At 40.8% G+C, this 16,892-nt stretch overlaps 1 protein-coding gene across 2 annotated transcripts in view; it reads right to left on the minus strand.

Annotated features, from left to right (window-relative positions):
* Positions 1 to 2,783: 2,783 nt before the first annotated feature.
* The window catches only part of ROBO2 (roundabout guidance receptor 2), a 504,839-nt gene continuing 490,730 nt past the window's right edge, over positions 2,784 to 16,892 (minus strand). Inside the window, exons 25-27 of one of the 2 annotated variants that reach the window (XM_056858915.1) lie at positions 12,650 to 12,895; positions 7,695 to 7,895; positions 2,784 to 3,464 (exon numbers count right to left, since the gene is read on the minus strand). In XM_056858915.1, the coding sequence (XP_056714893.1) occupies positions 3,463 to 3,464; positions 7,695 to 7,895; positions 12,650 to 12,895 (449 nt within the window). In that variant the 3' untranslated portion in view covers positions 2,784 to 3,462. The remainder of the gene's footprint in view (positions 3,465 to 7,694; positions 7,896 to 12,649; positions 12,896 to 16,892) is intronic. The other variant, XM_056858916.1, reaches the window with a different exon arrangement.

Genomic DNA, 16,892 nt, shown 5'->3' on the forward strand with positions numbered 1-16,892 from the left:
ATGTGAAAGAGAGGTTTCAGTTTTTAAATAATAGGGATTAGGTATACTGAAAAACTGGTTACTGTAAAGAGAATTATACAGTAACCACATTATGGAGCTACACAGTTTTAATACTGACATGCTACTTTCAACTGGAAAAGATAAAAGCATCAGCCACAGCAACCTGTGGTACAGCCACAGGTTGAATTTTAACGTGAAATTAGCCAGTAAGGTGTTCCACCAAAGCTCAGCACAGGCTTCTAAGAGCCAATTAAAACATTCAGGATGGTCACATGATACTGTCCTCAAGGGAATGTACCACCACAAAGTGCACATGTCAAAGTCTACCTGCAAGCAGAAAGTTTTTGATTTTCCCCATGTGCACTTTGAAAGCAGTACACAGATTTGTGAGGAACAGACTAGATAATTATTGCACATTGGATTAGCTATAGGACTTGATTTACACCGGAGCAATGTGGCTACAGACATCTAATTAGCGCCACCCATTTCAGATACTTATGTGCACATTTCTCACCATGTTGGTTTCCCAGTGTTAACACACCACATAATGAGTTAGTCATTGCTCCAAGGTAGGTAACCATACAGGTCAACCTAACCATAAGGGCAGAAATCTAGATATTTTACCTAGAGTGATATGAGAACAGCTACACAGATGGCTGCAAGTCTTCTGTTTCAGGTAACATGTCAACTCTAAAGCTCCAAATCCAAACCCTGTTTAGTTGGGATGGATTCAAGTGATCATTTGTGACTGAACTCTTTTCTGTAGGAATGTTTTTTTTTTCATGTAGTGGTAGGTATTCATATATATCCCTGTCATGAATAGTTCAACCAGTGTAATAGCACAAGCCAACTTTTATTAGGATATCCTAATTTTTGAAGAGTGCTGTACTTGCAGCATGTTTAAGCACTAGAAAACCAAGACACGCTAAAAACACCATTTAAGCAAGTGAAAAAATGGTCATGTGAATCCACCTGTATAAAACTGTCATACAGCACAGCAAAAACTGAGGCTGCTTAATGCTGTACAATCCTGACTGGAGAGCAAAACTTCATCTGAGTGAGATGGAGCTTACAGAAAGCGGGACCTACACTTGACTCAGGATTGATATTTCCCTACCCTGACCCCCCAACTGCAGATCCGTAGCCCCTCAGAGCATCTATCATCAGATACTCAGGATGGGGGTAGGGGTCAGTCTCAGACTGACTCATGTCCCTTCCCCCGATGTTTACTACTAACTCATAGCTTGTAGGTGCCGACACAGAACACATACAGAAGCTTCTCATAGCATCAACCTGCTGTTAGATGGGTACCAAGACTATATTCAGACCCATACACAGCTATGCCCTTCACTCAAGAAAATTGCTGAGGTATGGGAATTTCTCCCCTTTAGCAGCAATTTATGGTGTCCGCATTACATAGATATGTACACAAAGAACGTTTTTTGTGCACACATTACTATTGCTGGAATATGTTGCTTATTTTCAATAAATTCCAGAAAGAAAGAAAAGTCCATTTTATACATTTGTTGAACATTTCTATACATTTACAAAATAATGGCTTTAACTGTATCCAGCATTTAAGTAAGCAGAAAAATTACATAAAATTCCTTGGTCACATACACACCCAAAAAAATAAATTGTCCTTGCATCATTATTTTTTTTGGCTCACCACCGCCCTGATCATAGGTAAATAAGATAATTTGACATTTGACAGTGCTGACTTAAAACTGGTCATGACAATGCTCTGTCTTATCAAGAATCCTGATGTAATGCAATAAAAAGCAAAACATGTTCAGCAGATTTATATGCTTATCGAAATGTGTGCTTCAGTTAACAGCAGAGTGAGTGCCAAGGCAAAATATAAATCAACATGGACAGAGTCTACTTGAGATGTGTTTGAATGCAAGCTTGTAACAATGACGTGACTGAATGAAGTAAACTCTTTGATGTAAACTTCAAATAAAAATTTTAATGCATTGGAATTTCATGTACAGTATTTCCAACAGAGAACTAAAATACTGTAGAGAAGCTGGAGGAAGTCATGAGAACTAATGATGAGACAGGATGCTTTTGTTAATGTCCACTTACAGAGAGTTTGGTTTATTCAAAAAGTGTATCAACATGCATCATGTTTTCATAAGAAGAGGCTTGAAATGTACTCATCAAAAATAGGTCAAAGATGGGTTGTTTTTCTGTTGAGTTTCCAATAACGTACTGCATTGCTAAAAGACATAGTAACTTCAAATTAAGCATAAATTTATCATTGCTTTCTTTTCAAACATTGTAACCCAAGGTTTCCATACAAACTAATTGTCAATGTGTGACAATTTCAGATAATACAATACAAAAAAAATCTTAGCCTGCATAAAAACAATTATGCCGTGAATTTCAAGTGATGCAGCTCCACACCTTCCATTGTACTGTACATGTATTGGAAAGATGAACTAAAATAGTCTAACTTTTTTGGAAGCAGCTTGGATATATCTCAGTCATAAATTGCATCTTTAACTTTGCTAGTTATTCCTCTAGCTCATATGGTTTGTGTTTCCTGGAGGAGTGGGGAAGATAGCGACTCAATCATATAGTATTCTTTTCAAACTGTAATACATATAAAAAACAGCTTTAGTGAAACACCTTAACTTCTTTCCTTTGAAGCAAGTTCAACTGTGTTGAGCAAATAAAAACAGATACTGAGAAGAGGCTCTCCTAGATCTAGTCTGGTCTTGAAACTCACACTTCCATCATTTGACCCCTTTTTAAAATGGTAAAAGCAACATGTTGCTTATTATTTCAGATAGCATTCCATCTCCCATGCCCCAATAAGTCTTTGCCAACATCAGTTTTGCAAGTCATCTTCCTAAATCTACATCCAAATGGAAAACCACCTAACATAATTCATTACATCCATCATTATCCAACATAGCTTACAGTACATAGACTCCTTTCACATTCAGTCCTTTTCTTCTTCATGTCACGAGGAGTAAGGGTTTTGTTCTTATCACCAACAAAAAAAAATTGCAGTGCAAACGTTAAACATAAAAAGTTACACAATTAAAAGTTATTATATGGCACCACAGCCTATTAATTCACATATAGTACAACAGACCAATAAGAACAGACAATAATATGAACATAGCTAAAAAGGTGAGCTTGCATAGCAATGCAATAAAAAGAAATTATGTACAAGGGAAATCCATTTCTTCCTGGAGGGTGATTTCATTTCTTTTTTTATATGCTTGATAAGAAATAGATTAAGGTGGAAGGTGTAGTAAAGAGAAGAACACAGGTAGAGTATTTGTGGGATATGTGTGGCTGTGTGTGTCTTTACATTGCATTTACAGTTCTTTTAATAGTAAGTACATAAATAAAGAAAATGTTCATTGCACTGTTTAGTATCATCACTTCCATGAGTTCAGACCTTGGTGGCCCTGGAGAGCAGCTTGAGATGTCCGTATTCAACTACTCTGTTGAAACAAAGAGAAAGAATATGAATATGTTTTAAGAAATACACATATTAAATATTAAATGCAAATATTAAATATGATAAAATAGATCATGAAAAATTATTATAATTCTGCACAAATGGTTACTGTAAATAAAGTATAGTGTTATCATAGTCTACCTGAGATGATGGCTCATTTTACTTTTCAGTTTTGTCCCTGACTACCACTGCCCGTGGCATCAAACCTGAAAGCCAATACCATAATCAAATAAACCAAGTAAGAACAGATGGCTTACCTGTAACTGGTGTTTTTGAATGACTGTCTGAACAGTTATACTAATGATAACGCAAGCCTGTGCAGAGTCTCTCTTAGAAATTTCAAGAGTGAAGCCAAAAAAGATTTTCAGAATTTGCTCCACCTGTTCTTTCATGGTCCCTAAATGGGTGGAGCCATGACTTCCCACTCAGTTATTCCCAAATGATGCAGTAGGGGGAAAAGGTTACCTGTTGCTGGAAAGGAGGGTGGATTGCATGAGTGCACAGATGAACACTCAAAGAACACCAGTTACAAATAAGCAATGCAAATTTCTTCTTCGTGGTCTATGTGCATCACACTGAGGAGACATTATTATCAACCTGACCTCCCTTGAGATTGGGAACAGGTGAAGTCCTGCAAATAAGGTCTTGAGAAGCACCCTGCCAAATGCCGTGTCCCTCCGAAGAAGCTCAAATGTGTGGTGCCCTGAACCAGTGAGAATGTCGTAATCCTTTTGTAAAAAGCTGTAGATTCTGTAACAGCTCTAGTGGAGTAGGACTGTTCATGGTAATCCAGTTCATAGCAGAGTACAATTGAGTTTGAGATTCACTGACTTAGACGCTACCAAGGCATTTCTCCCCTTTATTGTGATCTTCATAATACAGGGGGAAATGAGGATCTTTCCTGAATGAAGCTGTTCCGTCAATGCAGAAAGTGAAAACTTGGCATACAACCAAAAAACGTAGTGCTTGCTCTGCATCTTAAGTGGGATTCTGAAAATAAATGGGCTGAATAGACCTTGGTTAAGGTGGAAGGCATACGCCATGGTTAAATGAAAGCCAACATCAGGACAAATGATGAGTTTGTCAGGATGGAACTGCAGATGTGAGTCAGCTCAAGAACAAAAAGTTCACTTCCCCTTCTCGTACTGTTGATGGCAATTAGGAATTAATTCAGACTGTAGTTGTAGACTACATGTCACTAGTGGTTCAAATGGGCATTTCATAAGATGAGACAGAACAACTGTAAATGCTATAGCCAAATCACATGAATCCAGTAGATTCTAATCCTTCAGTTGAAAAAAATGGACTGCCCTAATCTCAGTGGCCAATTGGCAGCAAGAGTTTTAAACTGTCCTGTCCAAGAAGAAACCCCCAACCCTTAAGGATGCAGATAAATCAGATATTCCAATCTAGAAGAAACAGAGTACAATGTTTGGTTCAATCTTGCAGATGCCACACAGCTTAGGAACTGTTTCCTCTTGGATATGAATGAGCATCTGGATGACACTTTTTAAACATTCAGTAAAATGTGGCAGAGGTTGGTCAAACAACTTTGGTGTATATCTTCCAAGCAGTCAAATCCTAATTGCATATGTCTGGGTGAAGAATCTGGTTCCAGTCCTGAAAGAGTAGGTCCCAGAATCATCATTCTGCACTCCCTCTGCTGTAGGGAGGGAACATGGAGTTCAATGCTCAAATGACCATGACTACACAAGAGTATCTGCTCTGTGTGAAGACAGAGTGCCTATTGTTTGAGGGACCACATGAGCACCTGCTCAGGGAATCTACCAGCATATTTTGATCCCCTGCAGCAGGAATTATGTCTGTTTTTCACTGACTATATTTGTCCCAAATCCTGCAAGCAAGGAGACCCAAAGGCATTGATCCAGTGCCCCCTTGTTTGTAGACTGAATATATTGCGGTTACCGTTTTCAGGACAGAGTAAAACTCTCTGAGTGCTTTGTAAGTTACTAGTAGCTCCAATACATTAGTGTACAAAGCAGAATCAACTGTGGACCAGAGCTGGCTGAAGAGTGCAACAGGTACCCCATTACCATATGGGGGCATCCATGGTTAATGTAAGCTCTGTTGCCTTTAGAACAAAAGGGCTTGGAACTATCCACCCCCTCAGAGAAAGCAGAACAGAGTGTGGGATATACCAAGTGGCAGAGTGGATGTGTACTGTTGGTTTGAAGACTGACTCAACCAGTTGCATTAGGTGCATATGACATCTAGCTAAGGGTGTTACAGCTATTGATCTCATGAATTCCTGCATCTATTGTACGTGGGATGCCCTTTACAGCTGATGCTGCATGAAGTCCATTGCAAGAGAAAAAAAATGGCATTTGCTCTGCCCCTGGGAACAAACCTTTGACCTTTAAGGGAGAAAATGAAGGCACCTATGAACCTGATCCAGCATGTTGGATCAAGTTGGGATGTGAAAGCATCCATCATCCATCATCCAAACCAACCATTCTATCCAAGGGAACTGATCTCTGTCATCTGGAGAGCATTTGTAATTCCCAGTGATTCCAGCCCTCACTTGGAGGCTGGCGACTCTAGTTCCCCTGGAGGAAATGGCTGCTTTGGAGGGTGGTGTCTATGGCATTGTACCTCTCTGAGGTTCTCTCCCCTCCTCAAACCCCACCCTCCCCAGGCTCCACCCCTCACAACTCCTGGTATTTTCTAACCTGGAGTTGGCAACCCTATCTCCCTCCCACCCAATTGCCAACCTACCTTTATCTGCACCTCTGTCTTCAGCTTTCCTTCTCTCCTCCCCCTGGCAGCCTCTACCTAGGAAAACTCTGGCTCAGTTGTGTGGTGCCAGCCACTGGGCCAAGCCCACTTGCATCGTGGGAAACCCTCAAGGGCATGGGGTAGCACCTCACTTTTCCCTCTCTCCTTCTCCACGCACTATTTCCTCTTTCTGCCCTCCTGGCAGCCTCCATATTCTCTCCCCTTTCCCTGCTTCATTTTCTCCTTATCAGCCATCCATTGACCTTCCTTTTATCAGCTTCCCATCCTCAGCTATATTTATTATTTCTTTACTTCATTTATACCCCACCTTTCTCCACAGTGGGGACCAAAGCAACTTACATTATTATCTTTTCCTTTTTATCCACACAACCACCCTGTGAGGTAGGTTAGGCTGAAAGTATGTGACTGGCCCAAAATCACCCAGTGAGATTCCACAGGAAGATGGGGATTTGAGCTTGGGTATTCTGGACCCTATTCTGAAGCTCTAACTGGTGGACCACACTGGCTTTCTTAAGGTGGCTCCTGCTGAGCAGTAGCAAGCAGCCAGGCCTAGTAGAGTCATTCAAGTCAGGTGGTATCAAGTCACCCAGAGGTTGCTGCCAGGCCTAGGGAATCATAAGTACAACCTCCAAGTGGGACCTAGAGGTCTCCCAGAATTACAACTGAACTCCAGATGACAGAGATCTGCCCCCCTGGTGAAAACGGCTGCATTGGAGGGTGGACTTTATGGTACTATATCCGGCTAAGGCCTCTCCCCAAACCCTGCCCTCCTCAAACTTCACCCCAAAATCTCCAGGAATTTCCCAACCTGGAGCTAGCAACCCTAATCAGGCCTGGTCCCAATGAGTCTTCCCTCAATGGCCAAAATAGTCCTGGAACAGGTTCTGCCCCCTCCCCCACTTTTACTGACAAAACCAAGCCTTGGAATGCTGTGGTTGCCTAGCAACAGCCACGGAGGGAATCTTTTGCTTAAAGCTACAGGCATTCCTTTTATCATTTTTGGGTTTTTAAATGCCCCCCTCCATGTATTGTTTTTAGATTTCATATTTTTCTGCAATTCTGGGGCCCTTTTCAGGTTTGCAGAAAGATCTGTCTTGTTCATTCACAGCTCCAGGCACTAGATTTAAGTATCCAAATATTTGGCCAAATTTTCTATTAGAATATAAAATAATAAGATATGAAATACACCATCTGTTTTCTGCTTCTTCTTCCAAAGGAAATTAAACCATGTGGCCCTATCCCTGGACTACTCAGGACTTGAAGAATATAGCAGGTTTCCATGTAGATTAGCACACAAACCTTTAAACTCATGACTAGTGAACAAAAGCATGGTATACATTAAAGACTAGTGGTACTATCTGTATAGTCCCTGGCAGAATAGAAAGGTACGAATTTGTTGTAGAAATATCAAAGTTAGTTCTTTTGACATTTAGTATTGCATCTCAAAGAGGCTTACATAATTCACCAGGAAACTGTCCTTGACTGTTTGATCCCATATATCCTACATCAAGAAGGTCACTGGCATTGCGTTGGTGACTGCCTCGCATGACCTCGCCTTTCCTGGGTCCAGTTGATCCTTTCGAAGATGCTGTACCTGAAGAGCTGTGACCACCTGGGGATGGGAAGCTAGGCTTGCTATATGGCACCAGTGCCTCTTCTGTGAACACAAATGGAAAGAATGCAAAAATGATTTATATGTGCATATATAAAAATGCTTGGGACTGAATGACTGACTTGTTGGATAGCAAAAATTACTAGGATAATTCCATACTACCTTGAAAACTGGAACTAGGTATATGAATAGTTCAAAATGAGGAAGCTACTACAAAAATCTGGAAATGTTGACACTTTTACGTACTAACTGGAAAACTGAAAATCAGTACATATATGCCCACAACAACATTATTATTAAAGTCTGAGAGAAAAACCTTTGTTCCTCTTGTCCTCAAAATGGGAGAACTAATATAGACATATTAACGAGATAGCTAAAATTAAATTCATTAGCAGTCCAATAAGCAATCCTATGAAGAGCTCTTCCAGTCTAAACTCATTGAAATCAATAGACCAGAGCAATGGTACCCAACCTTTTTGAGCCTCTGGGCACATTTGGAATTCTGACATGGAATGGTAGGTGCAGCCACAAAATGGCTTCCATAAAATGGAGGGTGCAGGAGGCAGAACCAGCCACAAAATAATTGCCATGGCTCAACTTCAGTGACACAGCATAGAACCTTATGCTGTGGTGGCAGCTACTGCCAAAGCAACATTTTAAAAAATCTGCACAGCCAATCAAATATTAGGAAGCTGCCTGAAGGCAGCTCCGCCCCCAGGAACGCCCCAGGAATGACTCCCAGGATGCCGGTGTGGGGAGATACACCGGGACAACGCCAGTGGGAGGCAGAGCCAGTGCCCGAGTACCGCACTACCGCCAGCATGCAGGGGGACCGGAGTAAGTCACCCTACACTGGTGTTCATGCCAGTTTGCACAGCGCAGGTAGCTCAGATGCCAGCGAAGAGGTCATGCCATTTCCTGCTGTTCTTGCCACCGGCGTGCTGGGCTGAAAGGGGAAAGGGAGCTGCCTGAACCAGGCTCTGCCCCTCCCCCCTTTAGGATTGCACACAAAATCTAGTCCAAATTCCTAAAAAAAAGAAAATAAATGGATTGTTGTATTTCAGGAAGAAATTAGGTAACGCTGAATTAAGAGAACTTCTCTTAAGGATGCTATTTAAAAACCAACACACAATGAAGTTTGACATGCTCTGAGTCCTAGCTTTCACACACTTGATTCTGTCTTCAGTGTAGAAAGGGGTATTTTCACTAGTAGCCAGAAATATGTACTTATGATTGCAGTATCATATTTGCTAGTATTTATAAGAATACTATCTTTGTTCAAGTTATTGCCATGAACCTTGCCCAGCAGGATTCATTGTGAACGATTCCTGAATTCTTGCAGTGGTTGTGTGTGCGTGGGGAGAATACACAATCACTGCAAGAATTCAGGAATCGTTCACAATGAATCTTGCTGGGCAAGGGTCATGGCAATAACTTGAACAAAGATAGTATTCTTATAAATACTAACATATATGATACTGGAATCATAAGTACACATTCCTGGCTACTAGTGAAAATACCCCTTTCTACACTGAGTATAAGAGAGAAAAAGAGCTAGGTCTTTATGTTAAAAACACAAGTGTGGTTTGCCTAAGGTTGGCAAACTGAAATGTAACATGTACCATTGTTTTATTCACGGCTAAGACAACAACGGGTTCACTGGATTTTGGACCTTTTGAGCTACTAACAGAGCATTTCTGACTTCTGAGGACAAAAGTCCTCAGGAGGCCAGGAAGGGGCTGCACCGGCGTTGGAGCCTCCCACGCCAGTGTCCAGGCTACTTACGCTGCCATAAGTGGCCCCAACACTGGCGGGGAGGCTCAGACGCCATTCTCCCATCACGGCCATGGCAGCACCACCCTGGGATGCTGACGGGGCCTTCCGTCAGCATCCCACGGGCATAAAGTCTCATGCTGGCATTCCGGGGGGTGTTCCAGCATCCCTGGGGACATTCCCGGGTCATGCTGGGGGGAGGAGCTGCGTTCAGGCAGCTCCCTTTCCCCTTTCAGCCCAGCACGCCGGTGGCAAGAACAGCAGTGCTGAGCCTGCTTTTCACTGTTCTCGACGGGGCGAAAAGCTGCATTTAAAATTTTAAAAGCCTTTAAAAGGCTTTTTTGAGCTTTTGGCGCCCAGGGGAAACGGATTAGGAGGTGCCTCCTCCCCGCTGCAGCGGTGTCTCCTCCCCGCTGTCCCCGACGGCTAACAGCTCAGCTAGAAGATTCAGCTAGCTATGGAAGCCATGCCCAAACACTTCTTCTTATGCTAATGCATATACATATTGGCATCTGTTGTGCCTTTCGCTACCTTGTCATAGGCAGAAAACACTGAATTTGTTTATATTTTATTCTTGCCACTAAAATATGGAAGCTGAATTAGATTAGTAGGCAACCATTATGTGTTTGCATATTCAAACCTAAATGTAATCATGTTTTCATCTAAGTTTATAAATTGGTGTATATTAATTATAAAATCAAGATTCATTATGGAAAAACATGAAGAATCATAGATTGCTTAATTAAATAGATACATATACAATTTTCAGAACAATAAGACTAAGATCATTTCCTTTAAGCTTGCAGAAATGTTTCTCTATTTTATTTCATTTAAATCATGATAACATTACTTCAATCAATTAAGATTAAAAACTATAGAATCGGCTAATTTAATTAGCTTCCTGGCGTTATCTGAGCGGTATCAAGCACATGGGAAATCACATTATCGGGCTTATATTGTTTATAGAAATATTTCTTCAGAACTATGTTTTGTCCTTGAGACTTGCTTGTGAGAGGGTCACATTCACTGTCTATGAAGAGAGGTCTACGTGGTCCCTTGGAAAACAAGAGGTACATTCAACAAATTTCAGTACTTTTAACTCCTATTGATTCTACTGGCGATATTAAATCTATCATTAAAATTAATAGTACTTTAAATGCTTAATTATCTCTTGATTGTAGTGTAGCCATTGATGGCTGTAAAAATCATCTGGTTCTATTGTACTAAGAGGTGCTTGGAACATCTGAACAAATAAAATTCTGTTTGTTTGGAACACTATCTGACTTTTCTGCCCTAGGCACTGAAATATCATGAATCTGCATGGCCCATGTTTAGGAGGCTTGAAGATCACCACATCTACTCTATATTTAGTCAGCATTCTTCTACTGCATAATTCAAAAAAGGACTAATATAAAATTCTTCATTGACAATTCAAGTTGGTTCCATATGACTGGATTTACAGAGGATAGGATGAAAAACAGAAAATTTCAAAAAAAGGTGGGGTGGTTCCTAATTAACACCAGAAGAAGTCCACATTTTGTCTTACGTCCATCCCCATGGCAGGCCCTGCCAATCCTGGAAAAACAGATTTCCAGGATCACATGACAGGCTACAGTAATAGCTGTGTTGGTTGAGGGCCTGCAATGTGGAGGGTCAAGGGAGTGAAATCATCTTCTTACTCTTCTGATAGCACAGCTCCAACAATGAAAGATGCAAGAACGGCAATTTTGTGCTCTCTCCCTCCCCACTACAGCCTCTCCATGTGGGTCCTGTGACCCTGGGAAGGGATCAGGAGGGAATGCACGAGCACAGATGGAGACAGTAACCATCTGTACTCCTTCCACTGATGTTTAGATTCAATTCATGCCCCTCAGTACTTCACTGATGAAAAGTAATTATTAGAATAAACAGAATGAATACCAATTTTTGAATAATTTTTTGGTGAGTGTACTTATTGGAAGGCCTGTAACCATACCATATAAATAAGGATAATAAGCTATTTATCAGTTGCCCACATGGCTGAAGTTTTGCTGAATATACAGAATTTATATGTTTCACATGATAACATTTCTCCAGTGGTAATTTTCAAATAGATAAATTACTTTTCTTAGAGTGCTGTTTCAAGAGTCTTACTCTTAATGGTTGATTATCAGCTTTTTCTGCAAGCAAACAGAAAAAGCGTGCAAGGTGAAACAAAGAAGTGCACATGCCCACATTCTACATTAATGTTCCAATTGTCGTTATTTCTATGCATAATATAATTCCTTTGGCAAAGTGATATGATTACAGGATATTATTGTGTAAAGGATCTGATATTGATATTCGAAATCAATACAGCAAATGGAATTTGAGAAAGCGGCAACAATGCATCTTCAGTGAAATCCAGCATACTGTGTTTTGTAATATCCATGAAATCAACAGAAATAACGCTCGTAGGCTGCATTCCTAAGTACACTTCCTAGGGAGTAAGTCCCATTGAACTCAGTGGGATTTACTTTTGAGTATACATGCAAAGGATTGTGCTGTGAGTTTACCAATGAGGAGTTCTGTGTTAAAAACAAACAAACCAGCAAATCCAAAATGAAAGCAGCTTGACCCAGAGCTTATTCAAGAGAACCTAATCCATATAAGAATACATTGATTAAAACACTGTTAATATAGGTGGAAAGTAAGATTATTTGGTCCTTATGCATGTAAAAATGCCATTCCAGTAAATAAAAAAGCATAACCATTGTGTGTTTCATATGTATGTGCTCTTCACGAAGCAATAAGATGTTGAAAACATTTTCCCTCTGCTGCACATAGCAAATATTATCAACCCCCAAAGGCATGCATTTAGAATTTTAGTAGTTTAGTGGTATTCAAAAGCTTCACCATTGCAGGAGCGAACACTGAAGGTCAAACTTCAATAGCAGTCTTTTGACTGTTCTGAGGTAAGGCATGACCTTCGCCATTGTTAGGGGATCTTTAAAGAGAATAGACTTAAGAAACTGCCTAAAGCTGCTTTGAGAGGTGCAGCAACACACCTGATCCGAATGCTTGTTTTTGCTGGCCTTGGAGTTCTGTGGAGCTTATCCATTCCTGGGTTTGCCGCTGCCACTCTAGGGATGTTCTAGCTTGACGATCCAAAGAGCTCTTTGTTTCCTCTATGCTGGATGTGTGTTGTCGTTCTAGAGAGCTTCCTTTTCTCTCTGTCGAACCGCCACGTTGGCCAGGGCCTATCTGTTGCCTTAAACCCTGACCAGGGGGTGGGTCTGGTGGTGGAGGAAGATCTACAAAATGTGAATAGACTCATAATTTAAGTGGCATACAAGTCATCTTTCAAAACGAGAGCAAAAAAGGCAGGATTTGAAAACTCTGTCAATGAGAGAGATATTTGCCCTACATATTTCGCTGGTTGTAGACTACTATGAGATGCCTTTCATTGTACCTGTGTTAAGTCAGGATAAGTCTGTTGGGCTGTACTTAATGAGTTAAGAAATGAAATTAACGTATATAAAGTCAATCCTTTTGGGATCTGTTTATCCTAGTCCCTGGAGAACATTTACCGTTGGCATGAAGTAGATTCAAAATCCATAATATCATTTCAATTGAAAAAATATTTCCATCATACAGAGCACATTTTAGATGGCACTTGCCTCACCAGGTAAATAAAGATTGCTTTCTACAAAAGTGTTTACACACTGGAGCCAACTTGCCTTTTAAAATGGATTTATACACAATGAACTGCCATGCGAATTGCCCATAAGTACGCAGTTAGCACACAGCAAATACAGAAAAAGTATATTGAAGTCAGAGGTGGTGTGTCACCAATCCTTTCCAGCAAGTGCAAATCCTCTAAAACATTTCACCTCAAATGGAGCTCAAGTGTGTAAGTGGCTGAAAACAATCCTGTTGTTTTATATATGGCCTTACAAATGTTTTTATTCATTATATTTACATCCTGCCTTTCTTCTGTCAAACGTGAACAGGTGTACAAAGGGTTCCCAAAACCCACCTGAGCACTGACCAGAACCAGACCAGGCTTACTGTCAACAAAGTATCAGCGTAGCGTCGGCATCATTTGATTTACAGTCATATGCTGTATACGGGGGAAAAATACACTAACAATTTTTACAGCATGTCTTTGCGCACATGTTCGTGATCTTGCTTTTCGAAGAGGCCAATTTTTACCCTCTTGGGACTGAGTGTCTTACCTTTTAGCTTTAAAAAAATAGCTTTAAAAACTATTTTAGTACATTTAAAAACATATTTTGTACCTTGCAATGGTGAAGAGACACTAGTAATTCACAATATTAGTTGTATTCCAACATTATAGGGTTGCTCACCCTGGTTTGGGAAATTCCTGGAGATTTTAGGAGTGGAGCCTGGGGAGGGTGGGGTTTGGGGAGGGGAGGGGCCTCAATGGGTTATAATATCATATAGGCCACCCCCCAAATCAGCCATTTTCTCAAGGGGAACTAATCTTTGTAGTCTGGAGATCAGTTGTAACTCCAGGGTATCTCCAGGCCCCACCAGGAGGTTGGCAACCCTACAACATTCTTAACATGCAATTTCAAAATAAGCATGCAGGGTCATTACAAAGCACTCAAAAAGAAACTGCCTTCATCGAATCCCAGTTTTTTTGCAGTTATTTGGATCATAACCATATGAAATATTGCACATGGCTCTGGAGTGGGGCTGGACGTGAGGTCATCTCTAATGGACGGAAAACTCATGCATAACTCCAAGGAACAACCAAGAACATCCAGGGTGAACGTGAGTGAGAGACAGCCTGGATGAAATCACCATGCATAAGCCAAAGAGTGGTACAGGGGAGCTGGGGGTGGGGGCTGAGGTTTTTCTCTCAGTAAGCACTACAACCACTTACAAATCAGTGGTTCAAATGACAGGGACTCAAATGCTTCCTGCTTTTTGTCTCTCACACAGAGTTCTATTTTCTGAGCAGGCACTGTCACATAAAAATGAGTTTTAAAACAACACTTGGGTTTCTCTCTCCCCCCCCACCCCCGGTTCCTTTTAAAGAGCTCCATTGGTTTTTAAAACGGCATGTGGGTTTCTGCCAGGGGGAGAGGGGAACTGGACATTTGTCTCACAGTAAGCACTACAGCCAATTACAAAGCGGTGTTTCAAGGAGTGGGGACGCAAATGCTTCCTGATTTGACTTTGCTGGTGCGTAGCAATTTTTGGATTTGCAACAGAAAAGTGTGGATCGAGCGAGCTTCGAACCCCAGGTAAAACTCCCATTCATAAATGACCATTACTGTGGAACAGGCACTTAATTATTTTGCATGTGAAAACTTTAAAGCAATTTAGGGAGGCAGCTTTCGGTAGACTAATTACTCACTCAAGCTGAACTAGGATCCCAAATATCAGGGTTCAAATCCCTGTTTACCATGAAGCTCACTGGTGACCTTGGACCAATCACTTTTTCTTATCCTCCACTACCTCACAGGGTTGCTGTGAGTAAAAACAGTAGGAATAAGGAAAACCCAGGGTACCTTGGAGAAAAGGTGGGATGACAATGGCAAAACCCTCTCCATGTTATTAAGGAATGAAGTATAATCTGCATTATTTGGTGGCCCTCCAAGACACCAGTTTTCTATGGTATCCAGAGGCCTAAGAACCCTGAGTTTTCTGGATATGCATTTGACAAAACAATCATTATTGTTACTAGAAATTCACTCCCAATTATAAAGAAATGTACAGAGCATTGTAATGATTTCCTTTCTCCTGGTTCAACTGCTTCTTTGCAGGAGGAGTTGATAAACTCGGATCCTAGCAGCTAGGCAAATATCATTTGATAATTTGCACACAGTCAGGCATGAAGAGAAGCCGAATCATTTTCCATGCATTATAAAATTTGGTGAACATAAAACCACAAGATACGGCCATTGAACTAGGGCAACCTGCACAGATCCATGCCTCTCATGATTGCCCTTCGTTGTTCTACCCCAGTGAGGTTCTACCCTCATGAGGTTTCAAAGATCTGGTTAAAATATTTGTCTGAACCACCTAGACTTAGCTGGCAGCCGGTTGCTTTGGTTGGATGCTAGCCAACTCATCAGAAGCGGCCTCTAATGACAGGACAGTTCCGGAAGGAGAAATTTGCAAGCCAATTAGTACAATAATGTAATATTATTGGAGAGTGGTGACTTTTCTCCCAATTCTGTAATTAGGGAGCTGGGGATTCTAATACTTTGTGACCGCAAAAACCTCAACAGGACCTAAATGTATGTCCATTTGATGGCTCATCTCATTAGCAAAACCAGTCTGAGAAATTACCCAAAATGATTTGAAACGCCAATTGTTAGTTTGGATTTCTCAAAGAGCATAACGTTACTAACTCTCGACCTTTGTACTTTCATGGCAATCTCTATTAATTGCCGAAGATACCATGGGGATTAGGTTGTGAAGAAAGAATTCGTTTCTTATTTATTTGTGAAACATATGTTATATTACGGTTCTCAACACATTTAAAAAACCAAACCATACCATGCAGTAACCAATCCAGTACTTTTAAATGTCGTTGATTATGATAGGAGGTTGATTTTGGAGTGTGTAATATGAACAAGAATTTTCTCAAATGCTATTTAACAAACTATATGGTGTAAAGCAGGGGTGGGGAACGTCAGGCCCGGGGGCCGTTTAAGGCCCGCGAAATCATTTGGTCTGGCCCTTCGTGGGTCCTGGCAGATCTCTAGCTCATAAGGATCTAAGACTGGTGATCCGCCCCCTTCAGCAGACAGGATTAGCCTCTATTCAAGGCAGATGTGAGTTTGTTTTGCCAAGAAAAGGAACCTTCTTTTCCCCCTTGCAGAAGGGTCATTAGCTATGGAGCTGCCCAAGAAACTGTGCTAGCCCTTTCCCACCCGGGCCATGGAGAAACATATTGGTCAGCTAATTTTTAAGTTGATAATTTTGTACGGCCCGCGAATGATGTTATAAATATCCAAATGGCCCTTGGCGGAAAAAAGGTTCCCCACCCCTGGTGTAAAGGGTGAGCTCACAGAGTGACAAACTACAAGGAGAAAGCAGCTTCCCTTTTTAAAATGAGAAACTTCAAAATGTCACAAAGATTTAATTTCAAAACTGAATTTAATTTAATTTAATTCACAGATTTTAACTTTGAATATTCTTTCCAGATGAGCAGTATTCACTTATTTATTCTAAAACTAGGATTAGCGTAACACAGCATTCATTTTATATAAGGTGATATATAGTGGATTAGAGATAACCAGCTTTTCTGCTAGCAAAAAAGGTTAGGCT

This window comes from Euleptes europaea, chromosome 12, assembly GCF_029931775.1.
Source record: "Euleptes europaea isolate rEulEur1 chromosome 12, rEulEur1.hap1, whole genome shotgun sequence".
In the NCBI taxonomy this organism is placed as follows: domain Eukaryota; kingdom Metazoa; phylum Chordata; class Lepidosauria; order Squamata; family Sphaerodactylidae; genus Euleptes; species Euleptes europaea.